Here is a 26,950-nt window from a genome sequence, read left to right as displayed (position 1 = left end):
CACCAGGCTGGACAGCCTGGGTTTTGTCTGGGTCATGGAGGATCTATGACCTAGCAACCATGGGACACGAAGACAAGAGAAGTGATGCTGCCAATTGTGGAGGAGGCCAGTGAAACATTGTGTGATCATTGTAAGCCCTTATGTCAACAGTACAGGGCAAGATGTTAAATTGTTAGTAACTTATTACTAAGGATGAAGAACCTTAGATATATATGTGTTGTGCATATATTAATTACAGAGGGACTAGTTGATGAGACTCCAAGGTAGTGGAGGAGTTGAACCTCGAGTAGTGAGGAGAAGCAGTGAAGAGGAGTGCCACGTGCTTCTGTAGAGGTTGTGAAGTGCCATAGTTGCTCGAGGGAACTTCATGGTGTAGCAGCCAAGAGAGCTGTGGAGGACCCTAGCAGAAAGGTGAAGCACCGTAGTTCCTCAAAGAAACTTCATGGTAGCAGCCTGGAGGAGCTGCAGAGGATCCTGGTAGTTAAGCCCGGAAGAACCTGAAGATATCAGGGTAGTGAACTTCCAGATGTGAAAGGGAAGTTCTAAATGATCACTTGTAGGGAGTTGATAGAGTGTTTGTCTTTAGCGTGTAAGACGCAGTGAAAGGCGAGTGATAGCTTGCCATTTTTGTACCAAGGTGTTTATACTGAACTATAGAGTTACAGTCGTAGGCTGGATTACCTACAGTTGTATGTGTTCTAGGACTGATTGGGTGATCGATTGACCATTGTTGTGTATCAAGGAACACTTATACTGATATATATATATGTTATTGCATTCATACGCTGATTTTCCTTGTACATGTTTACAGATATATTCTCTCGCTGATAGTGCAACATTGTAGTATAAGACTTGATCTACTTGAGGAGGTAGATAGTATCAGGTGGTGAATCAGAAGATAGGATATCACTTGATAAGCGATATCATATAAGGATAAGGATATATCTTGATAAGATAGAGTTCTGATGGTGCTGGAGTGCAACCTGACTGAAATAGTATAGAGTGTAGGATTCATTATTATTATTATTATTGTATGTGTGTATGTACTGTGTATGTGCTTTGTCCAGTAAATGTATTCAAATTTGCTGGTGTTTGCCCTTGTCCTAGTGAGGCTTCTCAGGAAGTAGTAAAGAAGGAGAGAGAGAGAGAGAGAGAGAGAGGGAGAGAAAGAACCAAGAACCACTGCTGTGGACAGGGTAGAACAGAAAACTAATGTCAAAGGGGATTGTGGAGATCATATCACATAAGGAGAGAGGGGAGTCACAGCGGCTCGAGTGGGTGTGTGCACGTGACAACGAGGCTAAGTGTTGGTGCCGCATCCCCTAAACGTATGACGTTGAGCCCCTCTCCAAGAGCCAGAAGTACCCAGTGTGATCTCCTAGTGAAGTATAAGCACTCTACCGAGTTGTGGGTTGGGTTGTCCGTAAAGGAGGAACAACACGACAACACCACCAACCCACACTATAATAACAGACACTCACGATAGCTAGAACGTGGCCCAATATAATATTTATAACTTTATAATAAAGAACAAAAGGCCACAGGTGTTTGGTACTCCAATCCTCCCTGCTACCAAGAAAGCTACAACAGCAACCAACAACCATTAATACTGGTGGCAGCGGTTGGATCAGCCAACGAACTCCAGCTCCCGGCCCAGCTATCTGGTACAACTACAGCACAGCATGTACAGCACAACATCAACAACACAGCAGCCAGCAACAGAACCACATCGCCACCACAGGTGTGTCATGCTCGCCTACGCCTGTCTTAGTCAGCGCACACCCACAGCTGACTCACCCAGTGCATGCCCACAGCTGACTCACTGCGACTCCTCGTGACTCACCGTGTCATCGTCTCTTTCCTAGCCTGATGCCTCCTGATGTTCCCTGCCACCTCCCGGCGCCAACGACGCCGAAGCACGACGTTGGACCTGTGACGATCTGATCATCCCCTACCTCATTGAATGGATTACAGCACGAGCGGCTTTCCACTCTGGTTAAGTACCCTTTGTTATTTGTCTATTAGAATAAACTGTAGACGATTATGGGCACAATATAAACTTTGTGAGCTTATGGACAACTGATACTTACTTAGGCCTCTCTCGCACAGGTGCCCATATGGTCTTACTCACTTTCTGAGAGTAACTTAGAACTGTTAGTCAGTGAATTGCCTGAGAATATGCGATTGCCCTCAGCTCTTAGTAGCTTCAATTCTACTTCCTCTTCAACCAGCAGCAACTCAGTACCAAACATGGTCCACTCCTCAGATGCAGTGGTTCCTAACTCGAGCACAGTAACGTTTCTTACCCAGTCTGTTCACATACACCCATTTAGTGTAAAGCATCCAGCCCTCCTGGAATCTTGGTTCTCTAGTGTAGAAGCTAGATTATGAGGCAAAGGTACTACTGACACAGATCTAGACTTTATCAATATTGCGACGTCCACCCTTGACTATAAAACCAGAGATTGTCACGGGGGATGGGCTAGAGCTCCGCTAGCAAGGGGGCTGCTAGGAGCTCAGAAGACAGAGTACTCAGTCTCTCCGATTCACGTGACCCACCAGAGTCATATGGTCCCACAGGAGAGGACCAGTAATACCCACCACCGCAAGTTTTTGCTCCCATCCTTGGGGGTGCCGCTGATTTACCCAGGAAGCCCTTCAGTCAATCACAGGAAAACTGCATGTAGCATTTCCCACCTAGACCCATGGAGAAGTGAAGGAAGACTCAGGCTTTCTTCTTTAACTACACTTACCCTGAGTCTTGCCTGCCCGACAAAAAGGTGCAGGAATTTCTTTCCCACCTGCATTTCTCTATCTTAACAAGGTCGCCAGCTGGGTTGATATTTCTGCACCCCAGCAGTGCAGTTCAGTGGGTGTATATTATATTGCCTGTTGCCAAAGTGTTGCTACTCCCACAGCGTTGATACTGGACGGATCGCCTAGGGTACACTTTTATATAAGTCTGTGCTGCTTTACTAAGTCTCTGGCCACTAAGAACTTCTGTAGAAAACGTAATGTTCACTAGGTGGGACCATGATATCTCTCGTGCATGCTCATAGAGATCATTATGGAGGCACACTTAAACACAATGATAATCTATGTGATATTTACCGACATAAGCTACATGATCACATATACAATTAATATAAATACAGGGATGGAAATAAAGAATAAACAATCTGGAGACCGTCAGCTACTCTTCTTTCACGACATCCAACAACTCCTTCAGCTGGGCAGATTTAAAAGGGGGGCTTCACACTATCTCACAGGGGGCTGCTTCGTCAACAACGGCCACCTCCTCTCCAACTGCCACAAGCGTCGACACTCACTCTCCTCTTCAACAGTCCTGGACACAAGCTGCCCTGCAGCCTATCCTACTACTAATGTATCAATGTTATACTGTAGCATACATAGGAAAATATCGTGGCCTATCTAGCCTACTCAACAAAGGGGTAATGGGAGGGAAATTGATCTACCTTTACATTCCTGGCTCACGACGCCTGTCCCTTGATGGTGTGAGGCTCCTACGCTTCCTGAGTCGGTCCATGACGATCCAGGAACGTTCCACAGGTCCTCAGGTGTCGTGAAGCCTTCGTGTCGTCGCCGAACCACCCCCGGAGTTTCAGATATCCCAATCCTGGTTCATCCAATGTGTACTGAACTAATCACTGTATGCACACACTTGTCCCTTCCACAAGGCGTTGTTCCTTGCCCTAGGAACGGTGACGTCCCTCCAAAGTCCTCAGTGAATGTGACCCGGTCACAGCAAGGCCTGCCCGCCACACCTTCCAGCCCCTCGACGTCAGACAGCACCTTCCAGCGTCGTCGCCGACCAATTCTTCAAGTTTTGGCACTCCTCTGCTCAATGAAATTGGTTTCTAGTTGCTTCCCAGAAGCACAGGGCCTCCAATAACAATGGTGGGCTGCGATGGCTAGCTATGATCCACTGAGTAAGGCTCCAGACTCTTCAATCCTCAAGAGCTTACTGAAGAACGTCCTTCCACTCTCGCAGTCAATTCAACTCTGACGTTACCATAGCCGGCGACGCCAGGGGCACTCGGTGGCGTCACGGCGGGCTCTGATTGGTCGCCCATGACCTACGTCAGTCAATCCACACTTGGCTGGCGCCGTCCACAAAATGGAGGATCTGCAGGTAGGGGGGTACCATTCCGTTTGTATCAAGGACGTAGCTGACCCCTTTACCTTCACTTACAAATGTAAATTTCTCCCTTATCAGTCAGCCGATCTCGTTGCCACACATATCAACAGACTTCCTGCATCTCAGAGAATCAGTTGGTATAGTAGATATGACTCTTAATAATGGATCAAGGGAGAAATTGGAGAGGGCTCCGTAACAAGATGCATATCTCGTGGCAGAATCATACGACTTACAGAAAATTGTGAAGTTGGACGACTGTAAAAAAATTCTTTTGTGAGGGATATTCATCAGCTGTTGATCGTGACCCCTTTAGCATTGCTCGCCAAATAGCTAATGCAGTAATGCGTCCTGATGAGACACGCAAAGCATTCGGCAGATGATTAGATAAGCTACATAGCTCACTGAAATCAGCTTTGACGGGTTGTAGATGAGAAGCAAAGGAAAGCCTCACCATAGATAATGTGTGTAGACTACTGAGGTTTGGTTTAAAGGAAATACAAGCTAAGGACTTTGGGCCAAACAACATTATTTGGGAATTAATGGATGAGATGATAGATTCCACTGAGAGGCTAAAGAACCGGGACTCTGCACAACACTGCCGTTTTCAGTGCAAACAGTCTCCATAACCCTGCAAACGTTGTCACGCGTTCTTTCCCTAGTAACATTCAGACTCATGCTAGGTCTTCTCCACCCTCACATGGCCCAAAGTCATACTCCAAGACTAACACTCCCCATTATCCTCCTCACCCGCAAACGCCAGAATGCTTTAACTGTGGCAAACCTGGCCACCGTTACGCAGAATGCACATCAAACAACACTCGTTACTACCCGCATGCCAGACATAACACTGCAAGCAATATTAGCTATTACAACCTTCCTTATTGCATATTTCTCTGCAGACCTGTACATGACATGTCAGATTGCCGAGCAGCTCGTGCTCCATTCTGCACCTATCACCAGCTCCCTGGTCATGACACTCTTGACTGTCGAACTCGCCGCGGTTCTAATCAAGCTACCCTAATAGACCTGCTCCTCCTAACCTAGCTAACCGCTATAGCCCTGCCACTCCTGCCAATAACCAACCACATGCTGCAACCCCTAACCAGCGCCGACCGAGCCTTGCACGTGCTCCTGCATCCTGACCTACTGCCCATGTTAGGTTCGCGAAGACTGACAGTCACAACACTGATGGACACTGTGACTCACGGATGACAAACGGTGCTACGGCCTTCACGAATAACGCATACCAGACCTACGGACACCCAGACCAGACCTAAGACTTGCAATCGGGGGAAGGCATAGCAGCCTTTGTAGCATTATTAGTTGGCCAGCCAGAGGCTTAGAGCCCGCGCAGGAATATCCCTGCAAGAAAAAAAAAAAAAAGCCTTTGTAAAGGCTGCTTTGCATGACATGGGGAAGCGAGACGACCTCCCTGCATATTCAGTGTCCACCCATAACAGGTTTAATATATTAGCAGAGGAGGATACCATACACCACCTACACGCAGACAGTACTCACAGTCATGTGCTCCAGACACAAAATTTTCCTAGACACAGGAGCTAGAGTCATCATCATCAAAGAAGCCGACTTGAATGACATACACAACAGACTTGTCGTATGCCAGCCATCTGTCTCCAACCTTAGTGAAGTTTCTAGAGGAATGACTGCAGTGTTGGGTGAAGCTGACATAGAGTTGATAGTTGATGACAGATCAGTCGCCATGACCTGTTTACTTGTAGATAATATTCGGTTCCCAGGAGACATCCTTCGGTAGTCTCTATGAGACTACCGAATTACTATCGATGCTTACCGTTGGGAAACAACAATTGGTGACACAGTAGTACCTCTTTGTGGTGTGTTCACCATGGGGACACGAGTTCACCAACCATAGGGACTATATCAGTTACATAAAAGCCAGGAGTGACCAGGATACACGTTACCAGACACATCCAAACAAAGCTGTCACTCAATCACTTACTGACACCAGTCCATCACGCAGCCACACAATCTTACAGGTCGATGAAGTCAATGAATCTTTGTCAAGGGGCCCCAGCAGTTCTTCATTACCTTGCCTAGAGTCTAACATCAATCAAGTCAGAGGCATCTTACACCAAGACACCGTACTACATTCTCACACACTAACAAAGGTTATTGTCAAAATTCCTGGTGTACATGACCTAGATCACGTAATAGCAGACAGTGACACATGTCAAATAAAAGGTACCTACATAGAACCGTCCTCTCATCAGATGCAGAACAACTCTTCTGCTGTTTATGTTTCAAATGTCACCAATGCCAATGTCACCAAAGGATACCTGATCAACCAGGCTGTGACTCATACGTCAGGCTGCGAGCAGCCGCGTCCAACAGCCTGGTTGATCAGTCCGGCAACCAGGAGGCCTGGTCGACGACCGGGCCGCGGGGACGCTAAGCCCCGGAAGCACCTCAAGGTAACCTCAAGGTAAGGTAATACCAACATTCACCTCACATCAGACACACATATTGTATACTTCACCCATTGTTCGTTACTGGTGCGAGTAGTGGATGAAGTCTCTACTGAACTAATGGTACTTGCACTCTCTCATACGACAAATCGAAACCAGTTAGCGGTCTCACCTGAGAATCTTAGTCCCACTGACTTCCCAGACGCCCAAGCCCCTCATCCTCAACAAACACTGTTGTGGCACTGACAGGAGAACAACTTGGGATGACACACCTCATCACTCACAAAATTCCTCTTGAACCAGGTACTCGACCAATTTATGTATTAGCATATAGATTGCCTCATTCTCAACGAGCTGTTGCAGACCGACATATTGACGAGATGTTACACAGAGGTGTTATTGAAGAAAGTACCTCTCCATGGAATGCTCCATTGATTTCAGAAAGCATGAAATTTGGCTCTTGGCGTCCCGTCGTTGATTTCAGAAAACGTAACAAGTGACGATACCTGATAGGTTTCCACTTCCTGGGCTCACTGGCTTATTGCAGAACATAGGCCAGAACAAGGTTTTTTCTACTCTTGATGTATTGCAAGTATTTTCACAAATACCACTTGACCCAGAAAGCCGAGACCTGACAGCGTTTTCAGTCCCTAACAGGCATTACCAGTACACCTGCATGCTTTTTGGCTTACACAGCAGACCTTTTACCTTCTCTATACTTATGACAAACTTGTTCCGGCGAATGATAAGTAATACCCTCAAGGTTTACCTCGATGACCTCATAATCATATCCAAGGATGTACCGACCCACCTTCAAAGTTTAGAACTTGCTCTTCAGAAACTGTCTGAAGCTAATTTGCAGATCAAACTTATCAAATGTGACTTCATGAAAAAGGAGATAAAGTTTCTAGACCATAAAGTCATCTCACATGGCATCACCACTCTTAACTCAAAGATAGACACTGTGAAGAAGTATCCTGCCCCTCATAATGTTGATGCTGTATAAAACTTCATAGGCCTAACAGGATTCTATCGCCATTTCATTGCTGGCTATTCAGTGATTGAGTCTTCTCTTACTCACCTCCTTAAGAAAGACGTCCTGTTCGCCAGGACAGCTGATGAGGAGAAAGCGTTTAAACACTTAAAGAGGCTTTGATATCTGATCCCATTCTCAAGTTCCCAGACTTCTCCAAATCATTTGTCATAGTCACCGACGCCAGTAATATTGGATTAGGAGCCGTACTAACACAGACTAGCGACAAAAAAATTATGTCATTGCATATGCAAGCCGAGTTCTCTCCAAAGCAGAAAAGAATTACTCGACAACAGAACGAGAAGCTTTAGCTGTAGTGTGGGCTCTCAAACATTTCAGAGACATCATCTACAACTACCCTGTCCATGTACTGACGAAAAAAAAAGAACCCAATAGGTAAGTTTGCCCGTTGGTCGCTCACGATACAAGAGTTCTTACCCACGTTTGGAAACTTACCTGGCAGACATAATGTAGTTGCCGATTCCCTCTCCCACTACGTCGCTCCTGTTCAGGTAGAATACCCTTCGATAGATTTGCAAGATTTAGAAATAGCACAACAACAAGACCCAATGTGGACACCGAGTATGAGCGAATAAGTTTATTATAATGAACCCGAAAACGACTCTTACAGTCAAGTCTCCTATGCCGTTCAAGGAACTAGTACTCATAAACCACGTACTTCACATGAAAGTTATGCTTGGCTCTCCTGCCAGAATGATACATCAACCTGTTATTCCTGAGACGATTGTACCTACCGTGTTGAAACTTGTCCATGACGCCCCGCACAGTGCACATCCTGGCAAGGACTGCACCATAAAGCTGGCTTGCCTCGAGTACTACTGGCCCAAAATTGCGAAACAGATTGAACATCACGTGGATCAATGTCTAACCTGCCTAGCTAACAGAACCCATGTTGCTGGCCTGAACCCAATTCAGACTTACCCTACGACTAATGCACCTTGCGACCGTGTTTCTATGGACTTGCTAACGAACTTTGCTGAAATTTTAAAAGGTAATAAACATCTTCTAGTTGCGGTGGATAACTTCTAGAGATACGGTGAATTGGTTCCGATTCCAAACAAAACTGCAAAATTCATTTCATAATAACATAATTTGCATGTATGGTCCACCTAGGGTTATACTCTCGGTATAACTCTAGGTGGACTCTCGGCCGTTGTCAGTATACTGTACTGACAACGGCCCGGAATTCAACAATTCTGTTATGGAACAACTGGCTAAACTGTACAAAAATAAAAAGTGCAATATAATGCCTTATCAACCAACTAGCAATTGTCTTGCTGAAAGAACAAATAAGAAATTAACAGTCAATAATGCACTCAGAGTAACAGTCAATCGGGACAGTCACAAATGGAATGAACTTATGCCAATCGTCCAAAGCTCGATAAACTCCTCTGTCAACTCCTCAATAGGAAATACACCTCACTCTTGGCTTTATCGGACAGACATGAGATTCCCTAATGCTCTCATATCCTCACCGCCTGTGTCACTTTACAACTATGATGATTATGGCAAAGTCAAACAAAGAGACACTCAATTGGTATTCCTGAGAGTCAAGGAACACCTATCTAAAGCTACTAACGATTTCACTAGGTTACAAAACGCTCATGCTAAACCTACAAAAATAGTACCTGGATCTTCAGTAATGATCCTCAACCAGCGAAGAGATGGTCCCAAGTACAAGCTGACTGAGAAGTTTCTTGGATCTTACAGAGTTCTTGAGCATATCACAGGTAACAAGTACAAGCTGGAAAACCTTGCTACGGGTGAACATGTAAATGAAGATCTCAGTCACATGAAATTAGCCCGACTGACTGTTGACCAAGACAGCCCAGTACCTGTCAATGACCACGTAATGACTGACCCTACCACCGTGACACCCACTCTGGTCGAAGACATTAACAATGGTACCGCATCACCTGGTACTCATACTTACAACTTTCGGTCCAGACCAGTTATTTTGACTGTACACCAACAACAGTCGGATGATACATGCTTGTGTGATGTGGTGTTCCAGTCTATACAGGACAATGGATGCGTTATATCAGCTCCCCACTTCCTGACTGTCAGTATGTAGCAGAAGATGACTATATTCGTGAAGAACTAGCCCCTAACATTCAGTTTTTATGTCTAGCTGTAAGGGTAATGCTTACCCTATTATAAACTAAGTAACCCGTTTATGCCTACTAACTTCTACCCTTTTTCCACTTGTTCTAGTAGTTAATTTTTTTACAAGAGAGCTCGTCCTGATTGAGTACCCAACCATAGTATATGTTAGACACTTTTATGTACCATTCCCGCAGCATATCCGTTGAGATTTGCTGAGAAAGTTAAACTGATTAATGCCTTTCTCAGTGGATTTTATACATCTGTTCTTTTTCCTTTGTCTCAAATGTATATAATATGATACCTACATAGCTCACCTTAATTCATAGTTTCAATCTTATGACTTCTCTTACATTCACTGTTAAGGTCCTGGTGTTTTTGCCGCGTCCCTGCACTCCATATTTTAGTAGAACGTAACTTATACTATGTACTATATCGTGCCTTTATCAGCGTATACCGAATATAATCTGCTTAACAGGTAACACTGTGGGTGTGCATCTTGATCCGTGCACACAACTTCTGGTCCACTGCCTCTACCTTCAGATGGACCTACTGCATCCAGTACGCTCAGACGTTTAACTATTTAGTCATGATGCTCCATGGATAACTTAATTTTGAAATTATATTTATGCAATGTACTCTATATTCATGCATGTCTGAGACAGGGTTATGGATGTCTCAGAGTTTGTTTACAGCCACCATAGGTAAATAATCCTATACATAAATGTTAGTTAGGTACACAACCAAGAAGTTCTTCAAGCAGATTGTTGAGGACGACGATGATAGCGTGCTAAGCGGAGTTGGACGCCCAGGGTTTGGTGGGCGCCATCTTGTTATGTCTACTCAGAACCTCTCAGAACAAGGTGCTCCTTGTGTGCTCTCCCGAAGGACAGCAGAGGGCCACACGCCATAATCAGATTTGCGTTAGCCCTCGCCCAGCAGAGACATTCACGATAGCTAGTACGTGGCCAAGCATAAAATTTATAACTTTACTAGCAGCCACTGAGCCACAGCAACCTTCCCTGTTCCCCAGTCCTCCCCACTCCCCTGTCCCTTTGTCCTCCCCACCATCCCAAACTCCCCCGTCTCATAGTCGTTCCTCACCATTACCCCCTTCCTTGTCCCCTCGTCTTCCCCACCATCTCTCACTTCCATCCCCTCATCATCCCCACCATTCCCCACTCCCTCATCCGATGCCTTCCCAAATGGTCTGATGTTCCCATCAGAAAATTGGGAACATCAAGTGAGCTGATGTTCCCATCACTGAAATATAAGAAAACAGTTAAAAAATTAAATGAAAATATGAAACAATAAAAAAATAAACTATACTCACGAAATGAACGGTATGGTAAACAACACAACTCAATTCCAAGGGAATTCACACAAAATAATAAAATCAAAATGAAAATAAATCAAAATCTATGAAAATTCAATTTATCAATGCAGACACACTGAAATGAAATTGGAACATATTTGATATAGCATGTGTGTGTTGCTCATACATGCAACAGATGGCGCTGTTTTTCAAGAAAAGCATAGTTTTACTTGTCACAGGTGTGGAATCTATACTTATACTTACGAAATGAACGGTATGGTAAACAACACAGCTCAATTCAACACAATGTCACACAAAAAAATAAAATAAAAAATAAAATAATAAAAATCTATGAAAATAAAATTTATCAATGCAATCAGAAACAATGAAATGGAATTCGTGGCATATTTAGTATAGTGTGCATGTTGCTATTATGTGCAACAGATGGAGGCTGTTTTGCCAAAAACACATGTTTTTACCTGTCACAGGGGTGGCATCTATATAGTAGGTATATAAAACGACGCGCCTACTCGAATGCAACGTTGTGTCAAAATTTCAAAGCAATCGGTGAAGAACTTTCGGAGATTACAGAGTGTGTTACTCTTTCGTCCAACGGATGGCACTGTTTTTCAAAAAAAGCCAATTTTTTCCTGTCTCAGGTGAGGCATGTATATAGTAGATAAATAAAAAGACTCGCCTACTTGAATACAATGTTGTGTCAAAATTTCAAAGCAATCAGTAAAGAGGTTTCGAGGATTTCCCTCACATAAAAAACTCAGTTTTCAGAAAAAGCATGTTTTTTATCGTCACAGACGTGACATCAATATAGTATGTATATAAAAACCTGGCCGGATGCGAATGAAACGTTGTGTGAAAATTTCAAAGCAATCGGTGAAGAACTTTCGGAGATTAGGGGTTATGCACAAACGAACATTTTCATTTTTATTTATATCTATATAAATAAAAATGGAAATGTTCGTTTGTTCAACATCGCTAATCTCCGAAAGTTCTTCATCGATTGCTTTGAAATTTTCACACAATGTTCCATTCGCATCCGAGCGGGTTTTTATTTTTTATATACATATATTGATGTTACATTTGTGACAGAAAAAACTTTTTTTTTAAACGGTACTTTTCATGTGTTTTTCATGGAGAAATCTTCGAAACCTCTTTTCCAATTGCTTTGAATTTTGACACGACGTTGCATTCCAAAAGGTGAATGTTTTTATATACCACCTATACACATGCCTCACCAGTGACAGAAAAAAAACATGCTTTTTTAAAAAACAGTCTCATCTGTTTGATGTAAGAGCAACACATGCTGTGATCTCCCAGACTTCTTCACTTATTGCTTTGAAATTCTGACACAATGTTCCATTCGAATATGCGCATGTTTTTATATACCTACTATATAGATGCCACACCTGTGACAGGTAAAAACATGTTTTTTTTCAAAAACAGCTCCATCTGTTGCACGTAATAGCAACACACATGCTATACTAAATATGTTATTAATGTTCATAGAATTTGATTTATTTAAATTATAATGGAATTATTTTGAGTGACATTGTTTTGGAATTAAGCTGTGTTGTTTACCATATTATTCATTTCGTAAGTATATGTATAGATGCTACACCTGTGACAGATAAAAACATATTTTTTTTTAAGAAACAGTGCCATCTATTGCACTTAAGAGCCACACACTCTATACTAGGTATGGTACAATTCCATTTCAATGTTTTTGATTGCATTGACAAATTTAATTTTCATACATGTTGATATATTTTCATTTTGATTTAATTATTTTTTGTGACTTTGTGTTGGAACAGAGCTGTGTTGTTTATCATACCGTTCATTTCATTAGTGTAAGTATAGATGCCACACCTGTGACAGGTAAAAACATGATTTAAAAAAAACAGCGCCATCTGTTGCACGTAAGAACAACTTACGCTATACTAAATATGTTTCGATTCCATTTCAATGTTTCCAATTTCATTGATAAATTGAATTATCATAGATTTCAATTTATTTTCATTTTGATTTAATTATTTTGTGTGACATTGCATTGGAATTGAGCATTGTTGTTTACCATACCGTTCATTTCATGAGTATAGTTCATTTGTTTATTTTTTCATTGTTTTTCTTTTGGATTTAATTGTTTTTCTTATATTTCAGTGATAGGAACATGAGATGATTTGATGTTCCCAATTTTCTGATGGGAACATCAGATCATTTGGGAATGCATCGAACTAGGGAGTGAAGAGGACGAGGGGACGGGAGTGGGGGATGGTGGGGACGACGAGGGGACATAGGAGGGGGTAATGGTGGGAAGGATGAGGGGACGGGGGAGTTGGGGATGATGCGACCGGGGAATGGAGATTGGTGTTGGGTGGACAAGGGAACTGGGAAGTTGAGGAGGACGAGGGGATGGGGGAGGGGGGAAATGGTAGGGAGGACGAGGGGACGGGAGAGGGCGAGGGGACAGTGGAGTTGGGAATGGTTAGGCGGACGATGGGAAGGTGGATGGTGGGGAGGACATAGGAATGGGGGAGGGGAAAAATGGTGAGGAGAACGAGGGGACGAGGGAGTGGGAATGGTTGGGAGGACGAGGGGACAGGGGAGGGGGGAATGGTAGGGAGGACTGGAAGACAGGGAGAGGGTTGCTGTTGCTCAGCAACGTACATGCATTGCTGAGCTGCAGCAATGTGTGGCCGGGTACAGCTAGTAGATAATAAAAAAGAAAAGGCCCACAGCTGTTTGGTACTCCATTCCTCCCCACTACCAAGAAAGATACAACCACAACGCACATCCATTAATATCCAGCCTCTCATCTGTCAATCACCTGATGTACAGGTTCATGAGCCTGTTGGGGTCTATCATATCTACACTTAAACCTGTGTATGGAGTCAGCCTCCACCACATCACTTCCTAATGCATTCCATTTGTCAACTTCTCTGACAATAAATAAGTTCTTTTTAATCTCTCTGGGGCACTCAATTTCCACCTGTGTCCCTTAGTGCGTGTGCCCCTTGTGATAAATAGCCTGTCTTTATCTACCCTATCAATTCCTATAAGAATCATGTATGTGGGGATCATGTTCCCCATAGCTCTTCTGTCTTTTAGCGAAGTGATATTTATTTCCCGTAGTCTCTCCTCTTAGTTCATAGCCCCTTGGTTCGGATACTAGTCTGGTGGCAAACTTTTGAACTTTTCCAGTTTAGTCTTATACTTGACTAGATATGGACTCCATGTTGGAACTGCATACTCCAGGATTGGTCTGACATATGTGGAATACAAAGTTCTGAATGATTCCTTACACAAGTTTCTTATGTTGGCCAGCCTAGCATATGCCGCTGATGTTATTCTCTTGATATAGGCTTCAGGGGACAGGTCTGGTGTGATATCAACCCCCAGGTCCTTCTCTCTCTCTCTGACTCTTGAAGAAATTCATCTTCCTAATGATACCTTGTATATGGCCTTCTGGTTCCTACACCTATCTTCATTACATTACATTTGCTTGGGTTAGACTCTAACAACCACTTGTTTGACCATTCCATCAGTTTGTCCAGGTCTTCTTGATTCATCAAGCAGTCCTCCTCTGTCTTAATCCTTCTCACAATTTTGGAATCGTCAGAAAACATTGAGAGGAATGAGTCTATACTCTCTGGGAGATCATTTACGTATATCAGAAACAGGATAGGTCCGAGTTCAAAGCCCTGTGGGACTCCACTGGTGACTTAATGCTACTCTGAGGTCTCACCCCTCTGTGTAACTCTCCTGGCTGTTTCTCCAGCTTAAGTACCAGCCTCTTATGAGGTACTGTGTCAAAGGCTTCCAGACAGTCCAAGAAAATGCAGTCCACCAATCCTTCTCTTTCTTGCTTAATCTTTGTCACCTGATCATAAAATTCAATTAAGCCAGTGAGGCAAGATTTACCCTCCCTAAACCCATGTCGGTGGTTTGTCACAAAGTTCCTTCTCTCCAGATGTATTACTAGGTTTTTATCATGATATTCTCCATCACCTTGCATGGTATACAGGTTAAGGATACTGGCCTGTAGTTCAGTGCCTCTTGTCTGTCACCCTTTTTGTATATTAGGACTACATTAGCCGTCTTCCATATTTTAGGTAGGTCTCCCGTCTCCAATGACCCACTATACTCTTTCAGCACACTCTTTCAGTACCCAAGGTGAGATTCCTTCTGGACCTTACTCATTTATTACGTGAGAGCCTTACTCACGTCCAGATCCAACAGGTGTGTCTTGACCTCATTTCTTGCAATTTCGAACCCTTCCAAGGCCGCCTGGTTTACTGTCACCTCTCCTAACGCAGTGACCTCTCCTCGTTCTGTTGTGAAGACCTCCTGGAACCACTTGTTGAGTTCTTCACACGTCTCTTTGCCTTTCTCTGTATACCTGTTCTCACCCGTTCTAAGTTTCATCACTTGTTCTTTCACTGTTGTTTTCCTCCTGATGTGACTCTGGAGTAGCTTTTGTTCGGTCTTGGCTTTATTTGCTATATCATTTTCATACTTTTTCTCTGCTTCTCTTCTCGCAATAACATACTCATTCCTGATTCTCTAGTATTTCGGTCTGATTCTGGTGTACTGTTATTTCGGACATTAATTCTACGTCATTTTGTTCAGCTCCTTTGCTTCCATACATGCCCTATTAAACCACGATTTCTTCTTTTGCTTCTCGGATTTTTCGTTTTCGGCTGGGATAGACCTGTTTACTGCCTCCTGACACTTTCGCGTGACATAGTCCATCATGTCTTGTACGAACTTGGATCTGAGTTCTGTGTCTCATGGTATATCCACAAGGAAACTTCTCATATACTCATAATTTCATTTTCGGTACGCCAGTCCTTTGTTTCCTAGTTATTTTGGGGGGAGATAAATCCTGGCTCTACCAGGTACTCAAAGATCAATACACTGTGATCACTCATTCCCATGAGGGCTTCCAACTTAACTTCCCTTATATCCAACTCATTTAAGGTAAATATCAGATCATAGCTGGTTCATCCTCTCCTCTCATTCTTGTCGGTCCCTTGATGTGTTGACTTAGAATGTTTCTTGTTGCCACTTCCATCAGCTTAGCTCTCGATGTGTCTAATCTCCCTTGTGGGTCTCTGATCTCCCAATCCATCTTCCCGTGGTTGAAGTCTCCCATGATTAGTAGTTCAGATCCATTCCTGCTAGTCACAGAAGCTGCCCTCTACATTATATTAGGCGTGGCTATGTTGTTTCTATCATATTCCTGTCTGGGTCGTCTGTCATTAAGAGGGGGTTATATGACTACGACTACAAATTTTTGTCCTCCAATTGCTATGGTACCTGTTATATAGTCACAAGTGAAACCTTCACTTGGTTGAAGTATTCACTTGTGTAATCACAGATGTACAGATTCCTGAACCTATGGGAGCCGGTCGGCCGAGCGGACAGCACACTGGACTTGTGATCCTGTGGTCCCGGGTTCGATCCCGGGCGCCAGCGAGAAACAATGGACAGAGTTTCTTTCACCCTATGCCCCTGTTACCTAGCAGTAAAATTGGTACCTGGGTGTTAGTCAGCTGTCACGGGCTGCTTCCTGGGGGTGGAGGCCTGGTCGAGGACCGGGCCGCGGGAACACTAAAGCCCCGAAATCATCTCAAGATAACCTCAAGATAACCTACTGGGTTCTATCATATTTACATTTGAAACTATGTAAGTAGTCAGCCTCCACCACATCACTGCCTAATGCATTCCACTTGTTAACTACTCTGACAATGAAAAAGTTCTCTCTGATGTCGCTGAGGCTCATTTGAGTACTCAGTACCCACCTGTGTCCCCTTGTTCGCATACCACCTGTGTTAAAAAGTTAATCCTTATCTACCCAGTCAATTCCTCTGAGAACTTTGTAGGTAGTGATCATGTCTCCTCATACTCTTCTGTTTTCCAGTGTCGTCAGGTGCATTTCATGCAGCATTTCCTCGTAACTCATGCCTCTTAGTTCTTGGAACAGCCAAGTGGCATACCTCTGAACTTTTTCCAGCTTCGTCTTATGCTTGACAAGGTACGGGCTCCATGCTGGGGCCACATACTCCAGGATTGGTCTTACATATGCGGTGTACAAGGTTCTGAATGATTCCTTACACAGGTTCCTGAAGGCAGTTCTGATGTTAGCCAGCCTCGCATATGCAACAGATGTAATTCTTTGATGTGGACTTCAGGAGACAGGTTTTGTGTGATATCAACTCCTAGATCTTTCTCTCTGACCGTTTCATGAAGTACATCATTTCCCATTCGGTATCCTATGTCTGGCCTCTTGTTTCCACTGCCTAGCTTCATGACCTTGCATTTACTAGGGTTGAACTTTAGAAGCCATTTGTTGTACCATTCATTCAGTCTGTCTAGGTCATCTTGTAGCCTCCTACTATCAACCTCTGTTTTAAACCTCCTCATAATTTTTGCATCATCAGCAAACAATGCGAGGAACGATTCTATACCCTCTGGGAGATTATTTACATATATCAGGAACAGTATAGGTCCAAGGATTGAACCCTGCGGGACTCCACTGGAGACGTCTCGCTAATCTGAGGCCTCACCCCTCAGAGTGACTCGCTGTTTTCTGTTGCTTAGGTACTCCCTGATCCAATGGAATACCTTCCCTTTCACTCCTGCCTGCATCTTTAGCTTTTTCACTAGCCTCTTGTGTGGTACTGTGTCAAAGGCTTTCTGGCAATCCAAGAAAATGCAGTCTGCCTACCCCTCTCTTTCTTACCTGATTTTTATTGCCTGGTCATTGAATCCAATTAATCCTGTGAGGCAGGACATGCCATCCCTGAACCCATGTTGATGCTGTGTTACAAAGTTCTTTCGCTCCAGATGTTCCACAAGTTTTTTCGCACATTCTCTATCAGCTTGCATAGTATGCAAGTTAGGAACACTGGTCTGCAGTTCAGTGTTTCCTGTATATCCCCTTTCTTGTATATTCGGGACTTCATTAGCAGTCTTCCACATTTTTGGCAGTTCCCCTGTTACCAGTGATCTGTTATACACTATGGAGAGTGCCAGGCATAGTGCTTCTGCTCCTTATTATAGTATCCATGGGGAGATTCCATCTGGGCCTATAGCCTATATCACATCCAACACTAGCAAGAGATTTTTTACATCCCCACTGGAAGTCTCAAACTCTTCTAGTGGTTCCTGGTTAACTATTCCCTCTCTTATCTCTGGAATTTCCCCTTGCATGTGAAGACCTGGAATTTATTATTCAGTTCCTCAGACACTTCCTTGTCGTTTGTAGTGAATCTGTCTGCCCCTTTCCACAATTTCATTACCTGTTCCTTTGCTGTTGTTTTTTTTTCCTGATGTGGCTGTGCAGCAATTTGGGTTGAGTCTTATGCCTTGCTTGCAATGTCATTTTCGCAATGCCTTTCTGCCTCTCTTCTCATCCTGACATATTCATTCCTGGCACTCTGGTATGTTTCTCTGCTCTCGAGTGATCTGTTATTTATATAGTTTCTCCATGCCCTTTTACTTTGCTGCTTAGCTAGCCTACATCTCTGATTAAACCATGGGTTTCTCATTTGCATTTCGTTGTTTTCCTTTTGGACCGGGACAAACTTGTCTGCTGCCTCCTTACACTTCTGCGTGATGTAGTCCATCATGTCTTGGGCCGTCTTTTCTCTGAGCTCTGTTTTCCATGTTATGTCTGTTAGGAATTTCCTTCTCTCCTCATAGTTTCCCTTTCGGAATGCTAGTTTTTTGCTTTCAGTTTCCCTCCTCGAGTTCCTTAACCCTTCTTCAACCAGATACTCAAACGTCCGACACTGTGGTCGCTCATTCCTACTGGGGCCTCGAAACCGATATTCCTTATGTTGGAGTCGTTCGAGTGAAGACCAGGTCAAGTCTCTCTGGTTCATCGTTTCCTCTCATCCTTGTGGGTCCTCTGACATGCTGGCTTAAGACGTTTCTTGTCGCCACCTCCAATAGTTTAGCTCTCCACGTATCCTTGCCTCCATGTGATTCCTTGTTCTCCCATTTAATCCTTCAGTGATGAGCAGGTGGGATCTATTTCTACAGGCAGCAGAGGCTGCCCTCTCAATTATAGTGTTAACTGCCATGTTGTTGTTGTCATACTCTTGCCTGAATCTTCTTTCATTGGGTGGAGGGTTATATCACTGCTACTACTATTCTTGGTCCTCCGATTGTCATGGTGCCTGTTATATAGTCTCTGAATCCCTTGCAGCCTGGGATAGCCATCTCCTTGTAACTCCATTCCTTTCTCATTAGTAGAGCCACTCCACCTTCTCCCCTACCTTCCCCCTCTTTCCTTAATACTGCATAGTCTTGAGGAAACACCTCAATCATTTTGATTCCTGAGAGTTTTGTTTGTGTGAGTCCGATTACATCTGGGTTCACTTCTTGTGCTCTTTCCCTTAGTTCACTTGCCTTGCTTCTAATCCCATCTATGTTTGAGTGCATCACCCTAAACTGACTCTCTTCTGTCCCTTCTCATTTTCTGTTGATTCCCATGAAGGAGGGAAAGAGGGAGGATCCAGGATGGGAGGGCCTAAGGAGGGGGACATGGGGGATATGGGGTGTGCGGGGGCTGGGAGGATCTGGTACGTGGAGGGTGGTGGTGGAGGAGAGAGGGCTTGGGGGTGTGGGGGAGAAGAGAGAGCATGGGGGGGAGTAAGAGAGGGAGGCTTGGGGGTGAGTGAGAGGGGGAGGCTTGGGTGGTATGGGGGGAGGGTGGGCTTGGGGGAATGAGGGGAAAGGGGTGGCCTTGGGAAGCAGAAGAGAAGGGAGGGATTAAAGGGGGGGAGGGAGAGCTGAGGGTGGTGAGGAGGAAGGGAGGGCTTAGGGGAGTGGGGAAGAAAGGCGGGCTTAGAGTGGTGGGGGAGAATGGAGGGCTTAGGGCAGTGGGGGAGAATGGAGGGCTTAGGGCGGTGGGGGAGAATGGAGGGCTTAGGGGGGGTAGGGGAGAATGGAGGGCTTAGGGTGGGGGAGAACGGAGGGCTTAGGGATGGGGAAAACGGGGGGGGGGCCTGGGGGAGAAGGGAGGGCTTGGTGGGTTGGTGAGAAAGGAGGTCCTGGGGAGGGTGGTGGGTGGGGGGGGAGGATGCCCTAGGTGGGCACTTAATGGGGGGCTGGCAGGGGTTGAGGCAGGTAGGACGTCCATTGGTTGGAAGGTGGGGGTGGTGCTCCTCTCCCTGTGGCTGTTAAACTTGTCTGTACTCACCTAGTTGCACTCACCTAGTTGTGTTTGCGGGGATTGTGTTCTGGCTCTTTGGTCCCGCCTCTTAACCGTCAATCAACAGGTGTACAGATTCCTGAGCCTATTGGGCTCTATCATATCTACACCTGAAACTGTGTATGGAGTCAGCCTCCACCACATCACCCCCTAATGAATTCCATTTGTCAACCACTCTGACACTAAAAAAGTTCTTTCTAATATCTCTGTGGCTCATTTGGGCACTCAGTTTCCACTTGTGTCCCCTTGTGTGTGTGCCCCTTGTGTTAAATAGCCTGTCTTTATCTACCCTATCAATTCACCTGAGAATCTTGAATGTGGTGATCATGTCCTAACTAACTCTTCTGTCTTCCAGCGAAGTGAGGTTTAATTCCTGTAGTCTCTCCTCGTAGCTCATACCTCTCAGCTCAGGTACTAGTCTGGTGGCAAACCTTTGAACCGTTTCCAGTTTAGTTTTATCCTTGACTTGGTATGGACTTCATGCTGGGACTGCATACTCCAGGATTGGCCTGACATATGTGGTATACAAAGTTTTGTATGATTCTTTACACAAGTTTCTGAATGCCGTTCGTATGTTGGCCAGCCTGGCATATGCCGCTGATGTTATCCTCTTGATATGTGCTGCAGGAGACAGGTCTGGCATGATATCAACCCCCAAGTCTTTTTCTTTCTCTGACTCCTGAAGAATTTCCTCTCCCAGATGATACCTTGTATCTGGCCTCCAGCTCCCTACACCTATCTTCATTACATTACATTTGGTTGGGTTAAACTCTAACAACCATTAGTTCGACCATTCCTTCAGCTTGTCTAGGTCTTCTTGAATCCTCAAGCAGTCCTCTTCTGTCTTAATCCTTCTCATAATTTTGGCATCGTCCGCAAACCTTGAGAGAAATGAATCTATACCCTCCGGGAGATCATTTACATATATCAGAAACAAGATAGGACCGAGTACAGAGCCCTGTGGGACTCCACTGGTGACTTCACCCCAATCGAAGGTCTCACCCCTCACTGTAACTCTCTGCTTCCTATTGCTTAGGTACTCCCTTATCCATTGGAGTATCTTACCAGCTACACCTGCCTGTCTCTCCTGCTTATGTACCAGCCTCTTATGCGGTACTGAGTCAAAGGCTTTCCGACAATCCAAGAAAATGCAGTCCGCCCAGCCGTCTCTTTCTTGCTTAATCTTTGTCACTTGGTCGTAGAATTCTATTAAGCCTGTCAGGCAAGAATTACCCTCCCTGAACCCATGTTGGCGATTTGTCACGAAGTCCCTTCTCTCCAGATGTGATACCAGGTTTTTTCTCACGATCTTCTCCATCACCTAGCATGGTATACAAGTCAAGGACACTGACCTGTAGTTCAGTGCCTCTTGCCTGTCACCCTTTTTGTATATTGGGACCACATTCACTGTCTTCATATTACTGGTAAGTCTCCTGTCTCCAGAGACCTACAATACACTATCGAGAGTGGCAAGCAAAGTGCCTCTGCACACACTTTCAGTACCCATTGCGAGATCCCGTCTGGACCAACAGCCTTTCTAACATCCAGATCCAGCAGGTGTCTCTTGACCTCCTCTCTCGTAATTTCGAACTCTTCTAAGGCCGCCTGGTTTACTTCCCTTTCTCCTAGCACAGTGACCTCACCTTGTTCTATTGTGAAGACCTCCTGGAACCTCTTGTTGTATTTTTCACACACCTCTTTGTCATTCTCTGTATACCTGTCCTCGCCTGTTCTAAGTTTCACTACCTGTTCTTTCACTGTAGTTTTCCTTCTGATGTGACTGTGAAATGGCTATGGTTCGGTCTTGGCTTTGTTTGCTATATCATTTTCATAACTTTTCTCTGCTTCTCTTCTCACCCTGACATACTCATTCCTGGTTCTCTGGTATCCCTCTCTGCTTTCTGCTGTTCTGTTGTTCCGGAAGTTCCTCCACGCCCTTTTGTTCAGTTTCTTTGCTTCCATTCATGCCCTATTTTACGATGGATTCTTCTTTTGCTTCTCGGATTTTTCCTTTTGGGCCGAGATGTACCTGCTTACTGCCTCCTGACACATTTAGGTGACATAGTCCATCATATCTTGTACAGACTTAGCTCTGAGGTCTGTGTCCCAAGGTATTTCCCTTAGGAAGCTTCTCATCTCCTCATAATTTCCCTTTCGGTAAGCCAGCCTTTTGTTTCCTAGTTCTTTTTTGGGGGAGATAATTCCTAGCTCTACCAGGTACTCAAAGTTCAATACACTGTGATCACTCATTCCCAAGGGTGCATCCATCTTGACTTCCCTTATATCCACTCATTTAGGATAAATATCACATCAAGCATTGCTGGTTCATCTTCTCCTCACATTCTTGTTGGTTCCTTGATGTGCTGGCTTAGAAAGTTTCTTGTTGCCGCGTCCAGCAGCTTAGCTCTCCATGTTTCTGGTCCTCCATGCGGGTTTCTGTTCTCCCAATCTATATTCCCATGGTTGAAGTCTCCTATAATTAGTAGTCCAGATCCATTCCTGCTGGCAACAGAAGCTGCTCTCTATATTTTGTTAATGGTGGTCATGTTGTTTCTATCATATTCCTGTCTGTGTCTTCTGTCATTTGGTGGTGGATTATATATGACTACGACTATAATTTTTTGCCCTCCAGTTGTTATTGTACCAGTTATGTAGTCACTGAAACCTTCACATCCCTGAACAACCATCTCCTCAAAATCCCAGCTTTTTCTTACAAGCTGGGCTACACCACCCCCACCTCTTCCTTCTCTCTCTTTCCTCATAACATAATAGTCCTGTGGGAACACTGCATTTGTTATGGTTTTCGTTAGCTTTGTTTCTGTGAAAGCTATTATGTCTGGGTTTTCCTCTAGTACCCGTTCTCCAAGTTCATTTGCTTTATTTGTAATTCCATCTATGTTAGTGTACATTGCCTTGAGGCTCACTTTCTTCTGTCCCTTCTCAAATCTCCTCCTTGGTGAGTGTTCTGCTGGTGGGGGAAGCTGTTCCATGGGTGTGAGGATTTGTGAGGTGGATAACAGGGTTGCAGAGGATACTGGGATGAGGGGTCAAGTGAAGGGGGAGGGACAGGGAGTGTTTGGGGTAGGGGGGGTTTTCTATGCAGAGGAGGGTGGTGGGGTTTCCCTCCCCACTGGTATTACTGAGTAGCTGGTTGTGGTTTCCCCCCTTGCCTCTGGGGGTGATGTGTTAGGAGCTGTGATTTCCTGGTTTTCCCCTCTCGTCCTGTGCTTCTTCCTTGCTACTGCCGCCATGGCCCTCTCCTCCCTCGTCATGTCCCTCTGGAGGAATACTTTTTTTAATTTTCCCACTTGTTGCAGGTGGTTTTTCTTTGTTAGAATCGTGTCCTTTGTGTTCTCATTTGCAAACACTATCTTTAACACACGGTCTCGGTCTTTTTTGTATCAGCCTAAACTGAAAACCCTTTCAATGCTATGCTCAGCCCCTTCCATGTCTAGTGCCTTCAGTATTTCTTTCACTGCCGCTTTGTCCTTATCATTCCACTCTTTCCTATTAAAGCCTTCCTGCTCTTTAATACCCACAGCTACCACTGATCTTTTCCCTTCCAGCAGCTGGCTAGTGGAGCATGCTGCTTCCTGTGAGGTGGCTGCTTTCATGGCTACCTCCATCACTGCAGACATTACTTCAGAGTTTTTTTTTAGCATTTCTGCAAATGTTGCTTTTATTGTGGCATTCTTTTCCAAAATACTATTACCACCCTCTCCCTGGGTGGTTATCTGAGTCTCAACATCGATACTGTTCTCTTTGAGGGCTCTAATCTCCTCCTTTGCTGCTGTCAGCTCTCATTTTAGGTTGCTTATTTCATTCTTCATTTCCTGCATCTCATTCTTGATGTCCTCCAGAAACTTGGCGAACATTTCCTTTATTTCATCCCCTGGACTTTTCCCTGTTCCCCTGTTAGCTCTGGCTGTCATGCTTGACCCTGTCCCTAGTTGTGCCGTGATAGGATTTGTCAGAAGGGCAGAGTGGGGTGGGGGAGAGAATGAGAGAGAGAGAGAGAAAGGGGGAGAGAGAGAGAGAGAAAGGGGGAGAGAGAGAGAGAGAGAGAGAGAGAGAGAGAGAGAGAGAGAGAGAGAGAGAGAGAGAGAGAGAGAGAGAGAGAGAGAGAGACAGAGAGAGAGAGAGAGAGAGAGAGAGAGAGAGAGAGAGAGAGAGAGAGAGAGAGAGAGAGAGAGAGAGAGAGAGAGAGAGAGAGAGAGAGAGAGAGAGAGAGAGAGAGAGAGAGAGAGAGAGAAATAAAGAGAGAGAAAGAGAGAGAGAGAGAGAGAGAGAGAGAGAGAGAGAGAGAGAGAGAGAGAGAGAGAGAGAGAGAGAGAGAGAGAGAGAGAGAGTGGGAGAGAGAGAGAGTGGGAGAGGGAGAGGGAGAGGGAGAGAGGGGGAGAGAGTGGGGAAGGGTGTGAGAGGGGGAGAGTGTGTGTAATGGAGATTCGGGGGATTGGGGGTGGGGGGCGGAGATGGCGACCAGGTCAGATGGGGGGTAAGAGGGGGGGGGGGGTGGAGTATAGTGAGGTCTTACGTCCTTTCCACAAAAGGTGTTAATCCTTTCTTCCCTGACTGAACGTTTGTGTGTAATTACCTAAGTGTAGTTACAGGATAGGAGCTACGCTCGTGGTGTCCCATCTTCCTAGCACTCTTTGTCATATAACGCTTTGAAACTACTGACGGTCTTGGCCTCCACCACCTTCTCACCTAACTTGTTCCAACCGTCTACCACTCTGTTTGCGAAAGTGAATTTTCTTATATTTCTTCGGCATCTGTGTTTAGCTAGTTTAAATCTATGACCTCTTGTTCTTAAAGTTCCAGGTCTCAGGAAATCTCCCCTATCGATTTTATCAATTCCTGTTATTATTTTGTATGTAGTGATCATATCACCTCTTTTTCTTCTGTCTTCCAGTTTTGGCATATTTAATGACTCTAACCTCTCCTCGTAGCTCTTGCCCTTCAGTTCTGGGAGCCACTTAGTAGCATGTCTTTGCACCTTTTCCAATTTGTTGATGTGCTTCTTAAGATATGGGCACCACACAACCGGTGCATATTCTAGCTTTGGCCTAACAAAAGTCGTTAACAATTTCTTTAGTATATCGCAATCCATGTATTTAAAAGCAATTCTGAAGTTAGAAAGTGTGGCATAGGCTCCTCTCACAATATTCTTTATGTGGTCCTCAGTTTTCTATCTAGAATCACCCCTAGATCTCTTTCTTTATCAGAATTCTTTAAAGATTTCTCACATAATATATAAGTGTGTGTTTTTGCGTGTGCGTGCATGTGTGCGTGCATACGTACGTGGGCGTGCGCGCATGCGCGTGCGTGCGTGCGTGTATCAAGAGTTCCCGTAAGCGTTTACCTCTACCTAAAATGAGCAGCTTTGAGATTTTAAATATATATGATATCCTGAACAAGAATTTGATAATATTATACCTCACTCTGTACACCTGATTAATTGACCAGAGAGGGGGTACATTCCAGTCTGCCTCCCACTCACACAACCAGATGAGTAATGATGATGTATGGATGACAATGGTGATCCGTCATCGCCTCCCACGTGGTGATTCACTAAGTTCTAGTAGATTGATGATGGCGGTTCTTGGGGTGTGTGTGTGTGTACTCACCTATTTATTTTGTGGGGGTTGAGCTCTGGCTCTTTGGTCCCGCCTCTCAACTGTCAATCAACTGGTGTTCAGGTTCCTGAGCCTATTGGACTCTATCATATCTACACTTGAAACTGTGTATAGAGTCTGCCTTCACCACATCACTTCCTAATGCATTCCATTTGTCAACCTCTCTGACACTAAAAAAGTTCTTTCTAATATCTCTGTGGCTCATTTGGGCACTCAGTTTCCACCTGTGTCCCCTAGTGCGTGTGCCCCTTGTGTTAAATAGCATGTCCTTATCTACCCTATCAATTCCTTTGAGAATCTTGCATGTGGTGATCATGTCCCCACAACTCTTCTGTCTTCCAACGACGTGAGGTTTAACACCCTTAATCTCTCCTCGTACGTCATACCTCTCATCTCGGGTACTAGTCTGGTGGCAAACATTTGAACCTTCTCTAGTTTAGTTTTATGCTTGACTAGATATGGACTCCATGCTGGAACTGCATACTCCAGGATTGGTCTGACATATGTGGTATACAAAGTTCCGAATGATTCCCTACACATGTTTCTAAAGGCTGTTGTTATGTGGGCCAACCTGGCATATGCCGCTGATGTTATCCTCTTGATATAGGCTTCAGGGGAAAGGTCTGGCATGATATCAACCCCCAACTCTTTCTCTCTCTCTGACTCTTTAAGAATTTTATCTCCTAAATGATACCTTGTATCTAGTATTCTGCTCCCTACACCTATCTTCATTACATTACATTTGGTTGGGTTAAACTCTAACAACCGTTTGTTGGGCCATTCCTGCAGTTTGTCCAGGTCTTTCTGAAGCCTCAAGCTGTTCTCCTCTGTCTTAATCCTTCTCATAATTTTGGCGTCGTCAGCAAACATTGAGAGGAATGAGTCTATACTCTCTGGAAGATCATTTACGTATATCAGAAACAGGATTGGTCCGAGTACAGAGCCCTGTGGGACTCCACTGGTGACTTCACGCCAATCTGAGGTCTCACTCGTTACTGTAA

At 44.6% G+C, this 26,950-nt stretch overlaps 1 protein-coding gene across 1 annotated transcript; it reads left to right on the top strand.

Moving 5' to 3' along the window:
* Positions 1-8,903: 8,903 nt before the first annotated feature.
* On the top strand, positions 8,904-9,731 carry LOC138358636 (uncharacterized). The gene has a single exon (XM_069316701.1). The coding sequence runs from the start codon at positions 8,904-8,906 to the stop codon at positions 9,729-9,731; it is 828 nt and encodes a 275-aa protein (XP_069172802.1).
* Positions 9,732-26,950: the final 17,219 nt, after the last annotated feature.

This window comes from Procambarus clarkii, chromosome 85, assembly GCF_040958095.1.
Source record: "Procambarus clarkii isolate CNS0578487 chromosome 85, FALCON_Pclarkii_2.0, whole genome shotgun sequence".
NCBI lineage: Eukaryota > Metazoa > Arthropoda > Malacostraca > Decapoda > Cambaridae > Procambarus > Procambarus clarkii.
Note: the sequence above shows the minus strand (reverse complement) of the source record. Positions and strands in the feature narration are given on the sequence as shown.